The sequence below is a fragment of the Ornithorhynchus anatinus genome, chromosome 7 (assembly GCF_004115215.2).
Source record: "Ornithorhynchus anatinus isolate Pmale09 chromosome 7, mOrnAna1.pri.v4, whole genome shotgun sequence".
Classification (NCBI taxonomy): Eukaryota; Metazoa; Chordata; class Mammalia; order Monotremata; family Ornithorhynchidae; genus Ornithorhynchus; species Ornithorhynchus anatinus.
In genome coordinates this window covers 76,358,795-76,376,893 of record NC_041734.1, presented here as the reverse complement: position 1 = coordinate 76,376,893, position 18,099 = coordinate 76,358,795, and the positions used below count along the sequence as shown (strand labels likewise).

The following is an 18,099-nucleotide window of genomic DNA, read 5'->3' as shown; positions in this document are numbered from 1 at the left end:
CTGTCCCACATGGGGCTCACAGTCTTAATCCAGCGTGGCTCAGTGGAAAGAGCATGGGCTTTGGAGTCAGAGGTCATGAGTTCGAATCCCAGCTCTGCCACTTGTCAGCTGTGTGACTGTGGGCAAGTCACTTAACTTCTCTGGGCCTCAGTTACCTCATCTGTAAAATGGGGATTAAGATTGTGAGCCCCATGTGGGACAACCTGATTCCCCCGTGTCTCCCCCAGCGCTTAGAACAGTGCTCTGCACATAGTAAGCGCTTAACAAATACCAACATTATTATTATTATTAATCCCCATTTTACAGATGAGGTAACTGAGGCCCAGAGAAGTTAAGTGACTTGCCCATCGTCACACAGCTGACAAGTGGCAGAGCTGGGATTCGAACCCATGACCTCTGACTCCCAAGCCCGGGCTTTTTCCACTGAGCCACGCCGCTTCTTAACTAGCAAGAGCCATTATGCATTCTGAGCCCGGCAAGCTCACGTAGTTAATCTCTAGTGGGTTTTATGAGGTTAAAGAGAAGTGAGGTAGTTTAAATGAATCGTCATGGAGATTTTTTGTAAAGGGAGCTCATGCACAGGTAAATAGGCAGGAGGATGGTGGAAAGGACATTCCTGCAAACCTTAAACAGTGGTTTATAAATTTCATTTCCTTCTGGGCTTTCCCCCTCAGAAATTGGAATCGAGACGCCCGAAAAATTGCTAGCCGTGCTTTTCGTTTTCAGGCTGGTTTGTAGATTCTCATTTCCATTTATATCTTTCTGAGGGTGAAACAGTGAGACGGATAACTTTTGCCGAGAGAAAAGGCAGGAAAAATAAACGAGCCAGAAACCATAATCTGGGAGGCAGAGCCGTTCACAGAGCAGACCTCAGGATGATTTGTCAGACCTGTGGTCCAGCCTGTCGGTGGGGCGGTAACCTCTGAATTAAAAGTGATTTGAGCGGAAGAAATAGTAGTGTAATAGTGTGAGGGTGGGGTTTTGACTGGGGACAATTAGATTCTGGCAGGCCTCCCTCTCAGCCCCTCCCGACGATGGCTCCCAGGCTTCGGCTCCCACCGTGTCCTGCACACCTTGGCCCAGTGGATTTTAGGCCGCTGCTAATCCGTCCCCGGCCCCCTCCACCCTGCTCCCCGCCTGCTCCCGGTCCTCCAGGCCGCCCTCGTTGACCTACGCTCCTTCTCTGGACTGTACACTCATTGTGGGTAGGGAATGTGTCTGTTATATTGCTCTTTTGTCCTCTCCCCACCGCTTAACACGGTGCTTAGCACACAGTACCCCTCCACCCTGCTCCCCGCCTGCCCCGGGTCCTGCAGGCCGCCCTCGTTGACCTATGTCCCTTCTCTGGACTGTAAATTCATTGTGGGTAGGGAATGTGTCTACTATATTGCTCTGTTGTCCTCTCCCTACCACTTAACACAGTGCTTAGCACACGGTACCCCTCCACCCTGCTCCCCGCCTGCCCCGGGTCCTGCAGGCCGCCCTCGTTGACCTACGCCCCTTCTCTGGACTGTCAGCTCATTGTGGGTAGGGAATGTGTCTGTTATATTAATAATGTTGGGATTTGTTAAGCGCTTACTATGTGCAGAGCACTGTTCTAAGCGCTGGGGTAGATACAGGGTCATCAGGTTGTCCCACGTGAGGCTCACAGTTAATCCCCATTTTACAGATGAGGCAACTGAGGCACAGAGAAGTTAAGTGACTTGCCCACGGTCACTCAGCTGACAAGTGGCAGAGCCGGGAGTCGAACTCACGACTCTGACTCCGAAGCCCAGGCTCTTTCCACTGAGCCACGCTGCTTCCAATATTGCTCAATTGTCCTCTCCCCAGCGCCTAACACAGGGTTTAGCACACAGTAAGCACTCCATAAAGAGAATCGGTCGAGCGATTAACCAAGCTGCGAGGAACCTGGAATTCTGCCTCTCAGCCACAGCTCCCTGCTGATCTTTGTTTTTGTCTTTATGTGGCTTAAATGTTGACTTGTTACGTTATCTAGAATAATTTAACATCTAGAATGTTAAATGTTAGGTATCTGTCCCCAGTTCCCCTCTCCCCCTCCCAGCACTTAGAACAGTGCTTTGCACATAGCGCTTAACAAATACCACAATCTATTTTTAGGTTGAGGACCCTCCGCAATACAGTGCCTGGCACTTAACAAATGCCATAATTAGTATTTTCCCCTCTAGACTGTGAGCTCGTGGTGGGCAGCGTTTGTCGCTCTTTATTGTTGCACTGTACTTTCCCAAGCACTTAATACGGTGCTCTGCCCACAGTAAGCGCTTAATAAATACGACTGAATGAACTTGTGAGCCAGCACGCTACCTTGGTCTTGGTGGGCCAGCACAGTCTTCTCAAGTTTTCCGTGACCTCTAAGCCTAGATCCGTGCCCTTCGGGACACAGAGTGACGCCTACAAGGCATCAGGATTCAAGCCAGAGTGAAGTTCGGGAGGACTGTGGTCGTTTCCCAGCTTGTATCCACGCCGGCGCTCAGTACAGTGCCAGGCACCTAGTAAGCGTTTAACAGATATCGCAATTGATGTTACTGTTCTGTAGGACTACCTCTCCCTTCTGCATCACCCTGGCACTTGGATTTGCATCCTTGATTCGTCCCTCCCACAGCGCTTACGTACATATCTGCGATTTATATCGATGTCTGTCTCCCCATCTAGACTCTAAGCTCACTGTGGGTGGGGAACAATTGGATTTTTTGAGCACTTAGTGTGTTGAGAGCACTGTACTAAGCGGCTGGGAGCGTACGATATAATCGCACCCTTTCTTCCCATCCGAACCGCTACCTTGCCGGCCCAAGCGTTTGCCGTATCCCACCCCGATGACTTCATCAGCCTCCCGAGCGGCATTCCTACCTTTGGCTTCTCCCCCTCCAGTCCGTACTCCACTCTGCTGCCCGGATCGTTTCTTCTAAAACCACAAATTGGAGATTGCTCATCTTCCCACCCGTCAGCGGTCTCCAGTGGTTTCCCATCTTTCTCCGCGTCAAGCAGAAACTCCTCACCGTTGACTTTAGGGCGGTAAATTAACTCCCTTCATAATAATAATAATAATAATGTTGGTATTTGCTAAGCGCTTACTATGTGCCAAGCCCCGTTCTAAGTGCTGGGGTAGATACAAGGTAATCGGGGTGTCCCAGGTGGGGCTCACAGTCATAATCCCCATTTTACAGATGAGGTCACTGAGGCACAGAGAAGTGAAGTGACTTGCCCAAGGTCAGCCCGCTTGACAAGCGGCGGAGCCGGGATTAGAACCCATAACCTCTGACTCCCAAGCCCGGGCTCTTGCCAATGAGCCATGCTGCTTCTCTACCGATCCTCCCTCCTCGCTCGGGACAGCCCGTCCCACACATTTTATTCCTCTGACACCATCGTAGCTGAGAAGCAGCGGGGGCTCAGTGGAAAGAACCCGGGCCTGGGAGTCACAGGTCATGGGTTCTAATCCCGGCTCCACCGCTGTCAGCTGGGTGACTTTGGGCAAGTCACTTCACTTCTCGTCACTTCACTTCTCTTAAAACCATCGCCCCTGCCCTCCTCCCTTCCTTAACTTCTATTTTTAACCACTCAATCTCCAAGGGCTCCTTCCCCTCTGCCTTCAAACATGCCCACGTCTCCCCCATCCTAAAAAAACCCGCTCTTGACCCCACTTCCCCCTCCAGTTATCGTCCTATCTCCCTACTACCCTTCTTTTCCAAAATCTTAGAACGAGTCGTCTACAATCGATGCCTAGAATTCCTTAACTCCCATTCTCTCCTAGACCCCCTCCGATCTGGCTTCCGTCCCCTCCACTCTACCGAGACTGCTCTCTCTAAGGTCACCCGTGACCTCCTTCTTGCCAGATCCAATGGCTCCTACTCCATTCTGATCCTCCTTGACCTCTCTGCTGCCTTTGACACTGTCGACCATCCCCTCCTCCTCCATACCTTATCTCACCTTGGCTTCACGGACTCTGTCCTCTCCTGGTTCTCCTCTTACCTCTCTGGCCGATCATTCTCGGTCTCCTTCGCTGGAGCCTCCTCCCCCTCCCATCCTTTAACTGTTGGAGTTCCTCAAGGGTCAGTTCTTGGCCCTCTTCTGTTCTCCATTTACACTCACTCCCTCGGTGAACTCATCCGCTCTCACGGCTTTGACTACCATCTCTACGCAGATGACACGCAGATCTACCTCTCCGCCCCTGTCCTCTCCCCCTCCCTTCAGGCTCGCATCTCCTCCTGCCTCCGGGACGTCTCCACCTGGATGTCGGCCCGCCACCTAAAACTCAACATGAGCAAGACTGAGCTCCTCATCTTCCCTCCCGAACCCGGTCCGCTCCCAGACTTCTCTATCACCGTGGATGGCACGACCATCCTTCCCGTCCCGCAGGCCCGCAATCTCGGCGTCATCCTTGACTCGTCCCTCTCGTTCACCCCACGCATCCTATCTGTCACCGAGACCTGCCGGTTTCACCTCTACGATATCGCCAAGATCCGCCCTTTCCTCTCCACCCAAACGGCTACCTTACTATTACGGGCTCTCGTTATATCCCGGCTAGACTACTGTGTCAGCCTTCTCTCTGACCTCCCTTCCTCCTCTCTCGCCCTGCTCCGGTCTATTCTTCACTCCGCTGCCCGGCTCATCTTCCTGCAGAAACGATCTGGACATGTCACTCCCCTTCTTAAACAACTCCAGTGGTTCCCTATCGACCTCCGCTCCAAACAAAAACTCCTCACTCTTGGCTTCGAGGCTCTCCATCACCTTGCCCCTTCCTACCTCTCCTCCCTTCTCTCTTTCTACCGCCCACCCCGCACGCTCCGCTCCTCTGCCGCCCACCTCCTCGCCGTCCCTCGGTCTCGCCCATCCCGCCGTCGACCCCCGGGTCGCGTCCTCCCGCGGTCCCCGAACGCCCTCCCTCCTCACCTCCGCCAAACTGATTCTCTTTCCCTCTTCAAAACCTTACTTAAAAATCACCTCCTCCAAGAGGCGTTCCCAGACTGAGCTCCTCTTCCCCCTCTACTCCCTCTGCCATCCCCCCTTTACCTCTCCTCAGCTTAAGCCTCATTTTCCCCTTTTCCCTCTGCTCCTCCACCTCTCCCTTCCCATCCCCACGGCACCGTACTCGTCCGCTCAACTGTATATATTTTCGTTACCCTATTTATTTTGTTAATGAATTGTACATCGCCTCGATTCTATTTAGTCGCCATCGGTTTTTACGAGATGTTCTTCCCCTTGACGCTGTTTAGTGCCATTGTTCTCGTCTGTCCGTCTCCCCCGATTAGACCGTAAGCCCGTCAAACGGCAGGGACTGTCTCTATCTGTTGCCGACTTGTTCATCCCAAGCGCTTAGTACAGTGCTCTGCACATAGTAAGCGCTCAATAAATACTATTGAATGAATGAATGAATGAATTCTCTGTGCCTCAGTTACCTCATCTGTAAAATGGGGATTAAGACTGTGAGCCCCATGTGGGACAACCTGATTACCTTGCATCCCCCCAGTGCTTAGAACAGTGCTTGGCACATAGTAAGCGCTTAACAAATGCCATTATCATTATAATTATTATTATCCTACTCACTGTGCTCCTCTCGCTCAGGGATTGTCTCTCTCTGTTGCTGAATTGTTCTTTCCAAGTGCTTGGTACAGTGCCCTGCGCCCAGGAAGCGCTCCATAAATGCGAATGAATGAATGTAGACAACAGGGTTTACCAACTCTGTTATGCTGCACCCTCGCAAGCGCTTAGTACAGTGCTTTGCACACAGTAAGCGCTCAGTAAATAGGATTGATGGGGCGCCCCAGATGTAGTACGGAGCCAAGCGGCTATTTAGACCGCATCCAATCCCGCCACCTACCGGCCACACTTGGTATCACAGGAGCAACGCTTACTATGTGCCAAGCGCCGTTCATTCATTCATTCACTAGTATTTATTGAGCGCTTACTAACGCCCTCCCTCCTCACCTCCGCCAAACTCACTCTCTTCCCCTCTTCAAAGCCCTACTGAGAGCTCACCTCCTCCAGGAGGCCTTCCCAGACTGAGGTTCCCCTTTTCCCTCTGCTCCCTTTCTGCCCCCCGCTTCACCTCCCCTCAGCTAAGCCCCCTTCCCCCCCTTTCCCTCTGCTCCTTCCCCTCCCCTCAGCTCTGTGCTCGTCCGCTCGTTTGTATATATTTTTATTACCCTATTTATTTTGTTAATGAGATGTCCATCCCCTTGATTCGATTATTGCCATCGTTTTTGTCTGTCTCCCCCGATTAGACTGTGAGCCCGTCGATGGGCAGGGACGGTCTCTATCTGTTGCCCAATTGGCCATTCCAAATGCTTAGTCCAGTGCTCTGCACATAGTAAGCGCTCAGTCAATGCTATTGAATGAATGAATGTGCAGAGCACTGTACCAAGCACTTGGAATACAACTGGGCAACAGATAGAGACCATCCCTGCCCAATGACGGGCTCACAGTCTAATTGGGGGAGACAGACGGCAGAGCAAAAACAAGACAACACCATCAAGATAAATAGAATCGAGGGAATGGACACCTCATTAACAAAATAAATAGGGTAATAAAATATATAGAAATGAGCACAGTGCTGAGGGGAAGGGAGAGGGGAGGAGCAGAGGGAAAGGGGGCTTAGCTAAGGGGAGGGGAAGGGGGGAAGGGAGCAGAGGGAAAAGGGGAAGCTCAGTCTGGGAAGGCCTCTTGGACTGTTCTAAGCGCTGGGGTAGGTAGAAATTAATGAGATTGGCCACAATCCCCGTCCCACGTGGGCCTCACAGTCTTCATCCCCATTTTTTACAGATGAGGTCACTGAGGCCCAGAGAAGTTAGGTGTCTTGCCCAGAGTCGCACAGCTGACAAGCGACGGAGCCGGGATTAGAACCCACGACCTCTGAATCCCGAGCCCGGGCTCTTTCCATGGAGCCGCACTGCTTCTCCACGTACATGTGTACTTACACTTTGTTGGAGTTTAGGTAGAGGTTGGACACAGTCCCTGTTCCACACAGAATTCAAAGACTAAGTAAATGGAGAAAACTTTTAAAGAGTGGTGGAATTAGGCGATTGTCAGGTAGGCATTTACTATGTTGGTATTTGTTCATTCAATAGTATTTATTGAGTGCTTACTATGTGCAGAGCACTGTACTAAGCGCTTGGAATGAACAAGTCGGCAACAGATAGAGACAGTCCCTGCCGTTTGACGGGCTTACGGTCTAATCGGGGGAGACGGACAGACAAAAACAATGGCAATAAATAGAGTCAAGGAGAAGAACATCTCGTAAAAACAATGGCGACTAAATAGAATCAAGGCGATGCGCTTGCTATGTGCAGAGCACTCTTCTAAGTGCTTGGGGAGATACAGGGTCATCAAATTGTCCCACATGGGGCTCGCAGTCTTCACCCCCTTTTTACAGATGAGGTCACTGAGGCACAGAGAAGTGAAGTGACTTGCCCACAGTCACACAGCTGACAAGTGCCGGACCTGGGATTCGAACCCATGACCTCTGACTCCCAAGCCCGGGCTCTTTCCACTGAGCCACACTGCTTCACGCTGCTTCAAATAGGCATTTGCCCTAACTAGGGAAGGGGCACCAGAGCCTACGCCCTGCCCTAGCAATCAACCATTGAATGGTATTTATTTAGTTTTTTAATGGTATTTGTAAAGTGCTTACTATGTGCCAAACACTGTTCCAAGTATCGGGGTAGACACAGAGTAATTGGGTTGGATCCAGTCCCTGCCCCACATGGGGCTCGCAGTCTTAATCCCCGTTTCTTCCAGGTGAGGTCACTGAAGCACAATTACGGGTAAGTGACTTGCCCAAGGTCACAGAGCTGACAGGTGGAGGAGCTGGGATTAGAACCCGGGTCCTTCTGTTTCCCAGGGCCGCGGTTCAACCACCAGGTCGTGCTGCTTCTCATTTGTGGAGCGCTAACTGTATGCCGAGCACTATACTAAGCGCTCGGGAGAGTACAAAATGACAAGAGTCGGTAGACGCGTTCCCACGACGAGCTTAGAGTCTAGAGGGGGAGACGGACGTGAACGTAAATAAATGGATTGCGGAGGTGGACGGGCGCGGGCTGTGAGACTGAGGGAGGGGGGAAGTAGGGAGGAAATTATGGCAGCAGTGGGAGAACTTTGTCCTGTGGTTTCCCCCTAGAGAAGCAGCGTGGTGCAGGGGAAAGAGCCCAGGGTTTGGGAGTCAGAGGTCGTGGGTTCGAATCCCAGCTCTGTCACTTGTCTGCTGTCGGACTGTGGGCAAGTCACTTCACTTCTCTGTGCCTCAATTACCTCATCTGTCAAATGGGGATTAAGACCGTGAGCCTCACGTGAGACAACTTGATCACGCTGTAAATCTACCCCAGCTCTTAGAACTGTGCTCTGCACATAGTGAGCGCTTAATAAATACCAACATTGTTAATCAGAGGAGACACAGTCCGTGGCCCACCTGGGGCTCACAGTCTCAGTCCCCATTTTACAGATGAGGGAACTGAGGCCGGACAAGTGAAGTGACTTGCCCAGGGTCACACAGCAGATAAGTGGTGGAACTGGGATTAGAACCCAGGTCCTTCAATAGAAGAACTGTCTGAACTCTTGAAAGCATGAGGCGTGACGATGTCTTCAGTTTAAAGGGATTGTACAAAGAGACACCGAAGCACAACTTGGGGTTGAAGAATAAACTGTTTCTGACCTGATTAACCTGTATCTGTTACAGTGTTTAGAAAGGTGCTTGACGCACCGTGAGGACTTAACAAATATCATCGTCATTTTTATATTTAAGTTTCATATAAAACAATATGGGGAGGTGGGGAATAAATATTATTGGTAATTTTGTTTTGTTTTTTGGTATTTGTTCAGCGCTAACTATATGCTAGACATTGTAGTAAGCGCTGGGATGGATACAAGCCAAGTAAATTGGACCTAATCCATGTCCCACCTGGGGCTCACAGTCTTAATCCCCATTTTGCAGAAGAGGTAACTGAGGCCCACTGAAGTGCAGTGGCAGAGCTGGGTTTAGAAGCCAGGTCCATTCATTCATTCATTCAATAGTATTTATTGAGCGCTTACTATGTGCAGAGCACTGTACTAAGCGCTTGGGATGAACAAGTCGGCAACAGATAGAGACAGTCCCTGCCGTTTGACGGGCTTACAGTCTAATCGGGGGAGACGGACAGACAAGAACAATGGCACTAAACAGCGTCAAGGGGAAGAACATCTCGTAAAAACAATGGCGACTAAATAGAATCGAGGCGATGTACAATTCATTAACAAAATAAATAGGGTAATGGAAATATATACAGTGGAGCGGACGAGTACGGTGCTGTGGGGATGGGAAGGGAGAGGTGGAGGAGCAGAGGGAAAAGGGGAAAAAGAGGGTTTAGCTGCGGAGAGGTAAAGGGGGGATGGCAGAGGGAGTAGAGGGAGAAGAGGAGCTCAGTCTGGGAAGGCCTCTCGGAGGAGGTGAGTTTTAAGTAGGGTTTTGAAGAGGGAAAGAGAATCAGTTTGGCGGAGGTGAGGAGGGAGGGCGTTCCGGGACCGCGGGAGGACGTGGCCCGGGGGGCGACGGCGGGACGGGCGAGACCGAGGGACGGCGAGGAGGTGGGCGGCGGAGGAGCGGAGCGTGCGGGGTGGGTGGTAGAAAGAGAGAAGGGAGGAGAGGTAGGAAGGGGCAAGGTGATGGAGAGCCTCGAAGCCTAGCGTGAGGAGTTTTTGTTTGGAGCGGAGGTTGATAGGCAACCACTGGAGTTGTTTAAGAAGGGGAGTGACACGCCCAGATTGTTTCTGCAGGAAGATGAGCCGGGCGGCGGAGTGAAGAATAGACTGGAGCGGGGCGAGAGAGGAGGAAGGGAGGTCAGAGAGAAGGGAGGTCCTTCCACCTCCCCGGCCCGGGCTCCATCCCCTAGGCCACGCTGCTTCTCGTTCCCTGGGTGGGAAATTCTCCCGGATGAGGATACGAACTACAAAATCCTAATCCTCCTCGCCCGCTCCGCTGCCTTGGATACTGTTGACCGTCCCCTTCTCTCGGAAATGCTACCCAACCCCGGCTTCCCCGACTCCGCTCTGTCCGCTGAGCTCTGCTGCTTCTCAAGGTGCGGGTGAATAATAATGTTGGTATTCGTTAAGCGCTTACTATGTGCAGAGCACTCTTCTAAGCGCTGGGGGAGATACAGGGACATCAGGTTGTCCCACGTGAGGCTCGCAGTTAATCCCCATTTTACAGATGAGGGAACTGAGGCACGGAGAAGTGAAGTGACTCGCCCACAGTCACACAGCTGACAAGTGGCAGAGCCGGGAGTCGAACCCATGACCGCTGACTCCGAAGCCCAGGCTCTTTCCACTGAGCCACGCTGCTTCTCTGGGTTAAGGTGCAAACTCTTTCCCAAGTTTTCCGTCACACGGGCTTTGTCAGCAACACAACGCCTGCGTTATCGGAGAGCTGAGTGTACTTCTCCCCCTCTCCACTCTAAACTCCCTCTGGGTAGTGATCGTGTCTGTCAACTCTGCTGTAGTGTACAGTGCTCTGCACGCAGTAAGCGCTCAAGAAATACCGTTGATTGATTCTGAAATAATTGTGGCCATTTGTACCCTAGCCTCACCTCTTTTTTTTGCTTTTTGTCTCCCTCTGTACTTGTAGAGTAGATGATGTACCTCCTGGAATATCCCTCCTTCCAGATAACATTTTACAGGTTCTGAGGATTCAGCTGCTACAATGTGTCCAGAAAATGGCAGATGGGCTGGAAGAACCCCAACAAGCCCTTTCAATTCTCTTGGTCAAGTTCTTCATCATCCTTTGCAGGTATCTCTCCTCAAGTTCATTTATTATTATTATTATTATTATTACGTGCCGTGGAGTCGTTTCCTGTTCCCCCCGACTCCGTGGATATACTTTCTCCAGAACGTCCTGTCCTCTGCCATAATCCTCAACCTTTCCAACGGTTCTTCCGTTATCGTTGTTAAGGTCTCTCTCCATCTAGCTGCCCGTCTGCCACTTCCACATTTTCCCTGGACTTTTCCTAGCATCAGTACCTTCTCCAGAGAATTAGTCCTCCTGATTGTCCGTCCAAAATACGCTAATCTAGGTCGAGTCATTTACCCCGACAATAATACTCGTAATGAAACTGGTAGAATGCTTGAGCACTACGCTGTGTGAGCCAGACAGGATATAAGCAATTCTCGTTTCTCCTCCATTAGTGTTCTGTGATTTCTCGAATCTGAGGAGTTTTTCACTGTTTCAAGGTTTTTAAATTTGATTAAAAAAAATGTGGTGATGTAAGGGGCAGTCACTTTGGTGTTGGAAATACTTTGTCGGGTCAGCTGTAGTAATAGTTGTACAGTGATGCGGAGAACCCAAACTAAATTAGGGTGGATAGTTGGCGAGCTTTTCATTTAAGAATGGTAGTCAGGAAATCTCACTCCCAAATGAATATAATAAAAAGGATCATCCCTCTAGTCTCTTAAGCTCAGGATGAGCAGAGAATATGTCTACCCACTCTGTTACATTGTACGCTCCCAAGCACTTATTCATTCAATCGTATTTATTGGGCGCTTACTGTGTGCAGAGCACTGTACTGAGCGCTTGGAAGGTACAATTTGGCAACAAATAGATCCAGTCCCTACCCAGCAACGGGCTCACGGGCTAGAAGCGGGGAGACAGACAACAAAACAAGAAGGCAGGTACCAATAGCATCAATATAAATAAAAAAATTATAGATATATACACATCATTAATAAAATAGAATAATAAATTTGAACATATAGACAAGTGCTGTGGGGCGGGGTGGGGGATAAAACAGAGAGGGAGTCGGGGCGATGGAGAGGGTAGGAGGAGCAGAGGAAAAGGGGGGCTCTTAGAACTTAGTTCAGTGATCTGTGCACAGTAGGCGCTCAGTAAATATGACTGATCCTTCAGCAGCTGATCTCCGTGGTAGCATCCACCCTCCCGCGGGTGACACGGATCCTGAACCGATCGATCTTCAGTTTCCGGAAGGCAGCCACTCTCCTCCAGGGAACGCTGGTTTGGTTTTGAGATGGCATCCCTCCCGCTGGAGGAGATGGTCTTAGGGCTACGAATCGGTCCTTTTATGACCAGTTCAAGTCTATCCGTTACCTTGAGCATGGGCTCTGGCCAAGTTGGATGCTGCTATGTCCACCGATAGCTCTGCCGATACGTTTCAGTAGACTGTAAGGTCATGTCTGTCAACTCTCTTGTATCTTCCCAAGTGCTCAGCTCAGTGCTCTGCACAGAGCAGGCACTCCAAAAATATCATGCACTGACCGATACGTCCAGTCTCTCTGGTGGGTTCCCTTCAAGTCAACTCTAATTTCGACAGTGTCCTTTTTATCCCGCGAGCTGCAGTATCTCCTCAATATTCATTCATTGTCATATTTATTGAGCGCTTACTGTGTGCCAAGCCCTGTACCAAGCACTTGAGAGAGGACAGTAGAACAGTAAACAGACACATTCCCTGCCCACAACAAGCTTTCGGTCTAGCGGTGGAGATAGACGTTAATATAAATGAATGAATTCCTCACTACCTCTTACCCGTGTTAGTCCTCTGAGCCAGATGTCTCACCTTGGCCTTGTTTGGCCCCCTCAGAGTAATCTGGTGGTCCAGAATTTCTCTGCCAGAAGCCCCTGTAATAGGATGGTTTGCAAATGAGGATTTTTCCAGGATAGCCGAAGAAGGTTGGTTGGCGCAGTCACCGTCTGGATGAAAAAGTTCTCAGGGAGGAATTCCCTACTCTACTTTTTAGGGACCGGACTAGTGTCGGAAATCTCAGCTTCTGTCTTTTCTGGAATGTGGTTGTGGTTGAAGACCCCTCTGAGGTTCAGTATTTCCTTAAATGAACAGAAAGCCTTTGACATTTGGTTTTTTGAACGCATTTTAACATTAAACCTTTTGTATGTGAATATGTGAGCGTGTCCTTTTCATTGTAAAATAGTTATATAGCATGTTACGTATTACTTTATCAAGTGACATGGGTTTGATTTTTCCTGCAGAAATCTATCAAATGTAGAAGAAATTGGTACCTGCTCCTACATTAACCATGTCATCACCATGACAACGTTTTATGTTCAGCAAGTAAGAATAAAGGATAATTTTTTCCCGTTCGGCATTTCTAGGAGGAAAACTAATAGAAATTCAGATATTAAGATTTATTAGAGTAGATTGACTAAAATATATGCAGAAGAGATTGAGTAACTGAGAAAGAATTAATGAAATGTACCCGAAGCCACATTATTACTCTTCATTTATTCCATTTTAAATAACCAGTGTGTGATTTTTATGATTTTGAAGGATGATTTAAGCTTTCCAAAAGAATCTGTCATTTTTTCAAAATTCAGTTTAAGGTTTTTTCTGATGCGTTATTGAGCTTATATATTCAAATCCTCAAATAACACACTAAAACTCCATTTTGTTTTGTACCACGTTGGAGAACTCAGTAGTGACAGGCTATGCAGGTAATAGTACATACCTCTTTTCACCTCTGAAGTGTACAGTTAACTAAACGTGACAGATAATTTAGTTTACTAAATATTCACTACTCCTATCATTTGCATCCTTATAGGAGATGTGGTACATGGAACTATTTCCAATAGAAATAAGTCATTATTGAAAGTGTAGTGTCCTTGTGCATTTTGGACAGTTTGATCATCTCTCAATTACTTTTAAAAATAATAAAAATAATGTTGGTATTTGTAAGGCGCTTACTATGTGCAGAGCACTGTTCTAAGCGCTGGAGTAGATACAGGGTCATCAGGTTGTTCCCCGTGAGGTTCACAGTTAATCCCCATTTTCCAGATGAGCTCACTGAGGCCCAGAGTAGTGAAGTGACTTGCCCACAGTCACACAGCTGAGATGTGGCAGATGCGGTATTCGAATCCATGACCTCCAACTCCCAAGCCCGGGCTCTTTCCACTGAGCCACGCTGCTTCTCACGAATGGAAATCGTTAAGAGTTTTCTATGTGCCAGTCACACTTCTAAGCTCTGGGGTAGATACAAGTTAATCAGGTTGGACACAGTCCATGTCCCACATGCGGCTCACTGTCTTAATCCCCATTTTATAGAAAACTGAAGTACAGAGAAGTTAAGTGATTTGCCCAAGGCCAAACAGCAGACAAGTGATGGAGCCAGGATTAAAACCCAGGTCTTTCGGGCCCATGTTCTATCTACTCGGTCACGCTGAACTGTTTGGGGTTCTGGGGAAAAAACGGATTTCTTTGGTTAATAAAGCAGCTTGAGCTTGAAAACGGTCATCCAACTGAAAATCAATCAGGTGTCCCGGTTCCCGGACACAGGGGCAACCCTAGAACGTAGCGGTTTGTCCCAGCTCCGACTCTAGTTCTTCAGGATCCGTGTGCCTCCCCGAAAGTCATCGACCGAGTGTGGCCATCTCCGCCAATGGGAGGGTGCTCATCTCTCCACGTGAGCGGCGGAGGAGCGGAGAAGCAGGACGAGAAATCGAGGGGAGGGCCCTGTAGCCCTGCCCGAATCCAAGACTGGGGCTTGGGGCTCGGGAGCGGGAAAGCGCCAGGTGGAACGAGCGCTGATTGATTTGAAGCTCGATGACCGTTTTCTAGCGCAGCCTGCTTTATTAACCACAGAAAGCCGTTTTCCCCCAGGACCCAAAACAATTCAGCGTGACCTGGTGGATAGAACAGGGGCCGGGAGTCCGAAGGACTTGGGCTTCATTCATTCAATAGTATTGATTGAGCGCTTACTATGTGCAGAGCACTGTACTAAGCGCTTGGCATGTACAAATCGGCAACAGATACAGTCCCTGCCCTTTGACGGGCTTACAGTCTAATCGGGAGAGACAGACAGACAAAAACAATACTAATAGTATTAACACGTGTGGAGCTAATGATAATGACAGTGTTTTAAGTGCTTTTATTTCTATTCATGGCGGTCTCCCCCTCTAGGCCGTAAGCTCGGTGTGGGCGGGGAACGCATCGGTAAGACCGTTCTAGCACACTCTCCCAAACGCTTAGCACAGTGCTCTGCACCCAGTAAGCGCTCAGTAAATACCATTGACTGACCGAGCGACTGCCTCGGTCCAAGTCGGGCAAGGTGTGTTCTTGGAGCACAACAGTTCCCGGGCTAGGCTGCGGCTCCAGATAGCAGTGGGTGTTGAAGGGTAATTTATTTATAATGCTGGTATTTGTTAAGCGCCTACTGTGTGCCAAGGATTGTTCTGAGTGCTGAAAAAATAATGTTGGTATTTGTTTAGCGCTTACTATGTGCCAAGCACTGTTCTAATCACTAGGGGAGATACAAGGTAATCAGGTTGCCCCAGGTGGGGCTCGTAGTCTTCATCCAGATGAGGTCAGTGAGGCCCAGAGAAGTGAAGTGACTTGCCCAAGGTCACACAGCTGACAAGCGGCAGAGCCGGAATTAGAACCCACGACCTCTGACTCCCAAGCCCGGGCGCTTTCCACTGAGCCACGCTGCTTTTCGTGCTTCTCATTATCTTTATGACCTTCTCCCCTTCTTGACCGTAAGCGCGTTGCGGGCAGGGAACGTGTCTACCAACTCTGTTGTTCTCCTCCGAGCGCTTTGGACAGAGTGTAGACTGTCAGCTCCAAGTGGGCAGGGAATGGGTCTGTCTGTTGTTATAACGTACTCTCCCAAGGGCTTAGTACGGTGCTCTGCACACAGTCGGCGCTCGATAAAGGGCATCGGTCGACGAGCATCAGCCCACTCTCCCTCCTTTCCTTCCCCCTTCCTCTCCCTGGTCCTTCGCTACACGCTGTCGCCGGGATCATCTTCGGGAAGCGTCGTCTGGGCCACAGATCTCCGCTCCTCAAAAACCTCCACTGGCTTCCCGGGCCCTTCCGCTCGGCCCAGAGGCACGGCTCAGTGGCGAGAGTCCGGGCCTGGGAGTCAGAAGGTCACGGGTTCTCATCCCGGCCCGGCCTCACGGCTGTTGTGTGACCTTGGGCAAGTCACTTCACTTCTCTGGACCTCAGTTCCCTCATCTGTAAAATGGGGATTGAAACCGCGAGCCCCACGTGGGACAGGGACTGGGTGCAACCCGACTACGTTGTAATAATAATAATAATGTTGGTATTTGTTAAGCGCTTACTATGTGCGGAGCACCGTTCTAAGCGCTGGGGTAGATACAGGGTAATCGGGTTGTCCAACGTGAGGGTCACAGTCTTCATCCCATTTTACAGATGAGGGAACTGAGGCCCAGAGAAGTGAAGTGACTTGCCCACAGTCACCCAGCTGACAAGTGGCAGAGCCCATGACCTCTGACTCCCAAGCCCGGGCTCTTTCCACTGAGCCACGCTGTATCTACCCCAGCGCTTAGAACACTGTTTGGCACATAGCGCTTAGCAAGTACCGTAATTATTATTATTATTAGAGGAAACACTCCCAAGTGACATCTAGGCCCCTCACCCACTCGGCCCACCTTCCACAGCTGCTCTCTTCACCCGCTACTCTCCGACCCACTTTCTTCGCTCCGCCCAAGCTAACTCTACATTCATTCATTCAATGGTATTTATTGAGTGCTTACTGTGTGCATAGCACTGTACTAAACACTGGGGAGAATAGAGTACAAGATTGATTCATTCAATAGCATTTATTGAGCGCTTACTACGTGCAGAGCACGTAGTCTAATCGGGGGAGACGGACAGACGAGAACAATAGCAATAAATAGAATCAAGGGGATGAACATCTCATTAAAACAATAGCAAATAAATAGAATCGAGGAAGCGGCGTGGCTCAGTGGAAAGAGCCTGGGCTTCGGATTCAGAGGTCATGAGTTCGACTCCCGGCTCTGCCACTTGTCAACTGTGTGACTGTGGGCAAGTCACTTAACTTCTCTGTGCCTCAGTTTCCTCATCTGTAAAATGGGGATTAAAAGTGTGTGAGCCCCACGTGGGCCAACCTGATGACCCCGTATCTCCCCCAGTGCTTAGAACGGTGCTCGGCACTTAGCGCTTAACAAATACCAACATTATTATTATTACATCTCATTAACAAAATAAATAGGGTAATGAAAATATTTACAGTTGAGGGGGGCGAGTACAGTGCTGAGGGGAGGGGAAGGGAGAGGTGGAGGAGCAGAGGGAAAGGGGGGGAAAAGAGGGCTTAGCAGAGGAGAGGTGAAAGGGAGGTAGAAGGGGAGCAGAGGGAAAAGGGGAAGCTCGGTCTGGGAAGGCCTCTTGGAGGAGGTGAGCTTTATCTTGGAGGAGGAATTAGCACTCGACTCTCCCACCCTCCATCCCCTCGCCCTCACCGTTCCCCTAGTTTGGAACACCATCCCTCTGCCCTCCAAATGCGACGGGTCGCGGCCATCCCTCTACTGGAGCTCTGCAGGGAGCTCCCCACTGTCAGCATGGCCTAGTGGGTAGACCATGGGCCTGGAAGTCAGAGGGACCTAGGTTCTAATCTCACCTCTGCTGCTGGGTGACCTTAGGCAAGTTGCCTAACTTCTCTGTGCCTCAGTTCCCTCATCAGTAAAATGGGCATTTAAGACTGTGAGCCCCACGAGGGATACGGTCGATTAGACTGTAAGCCCGTCAGTGGGCAGGGACTGTCTCTGTCTGTTGCCGATTTGTCCATTCCAAGCGCTTAGTACAGTGCTCTGCACATAGTAAGCGCTCAATAAATACTATTGAATGATAGGGACGTGTCCGGGCTGACTAACTTGAATCTACCTTAGCGCCGAGTATGGTGCCTGGAACGTAGTAAGCGCTTAAAAAATACCACGGTTATTAATAATAATTATAATTATTACCACTGTTACTGTTATTACATAGAGAGGGCTTACCAGATGTAACCAGTCAAATCATTCATTGAGTGCTTCCTGAGTGCAGGGCACTGTACTAAGCGTTTTAGAGAATACAATATAACAGAATTGCTAGACGTGTTACCTGCCTGCAAGGATCTAATGGTCTAGAGTAGCTAGAACAGTAGCAGAGAAGCAGCATGGCTCAGTGGAAAGAGCCCGGGCTTGGGAGCCAGAGGTCATGGGTTCTAATCCCGGGTCCGCCGCTTGTCAGCCGTGTGACTGTAGGCAAGTCACTTCACTTCTCTGGGCCTCAGTTTCCTCATCTGTAAAATGGGGATTAACTGTGAGCCTCACGTGGGACAACCAGATTACCCTGTTTCTACCTT

The 18,099-nt window shown here is 49.8% G+C and overlaps 1 protein-coding gene across 3 annotated transcripts in view; it reads left to right on the top strand.

Annotated features, from left to right (window-relative positions):
* NBEAL1 (neurobeachin like 1) overlaps positions 1-18,099 on the top strand; it is a 190,157-nt gene that overhangs the window by 60,882 nt on the left and 111,176 nt on the right. For all 3 annotated transcript variants that reach the window (XM_029068756.2, XM_029068751.2, XM_029068752.2), the window contains exons 4-5: positions 10,604-10,765; positions 12,971-13,052. In XM_029068756.2, coding sequence (XP_028924589.1) covers positions 10,604-10,765; positions 12,971-13,052 — 244 coding nt within the window. The remainder of the gene's footprint in view (positions 1-10,603; positions 10,766-12,970; positions 13,053-18,099) is intronic.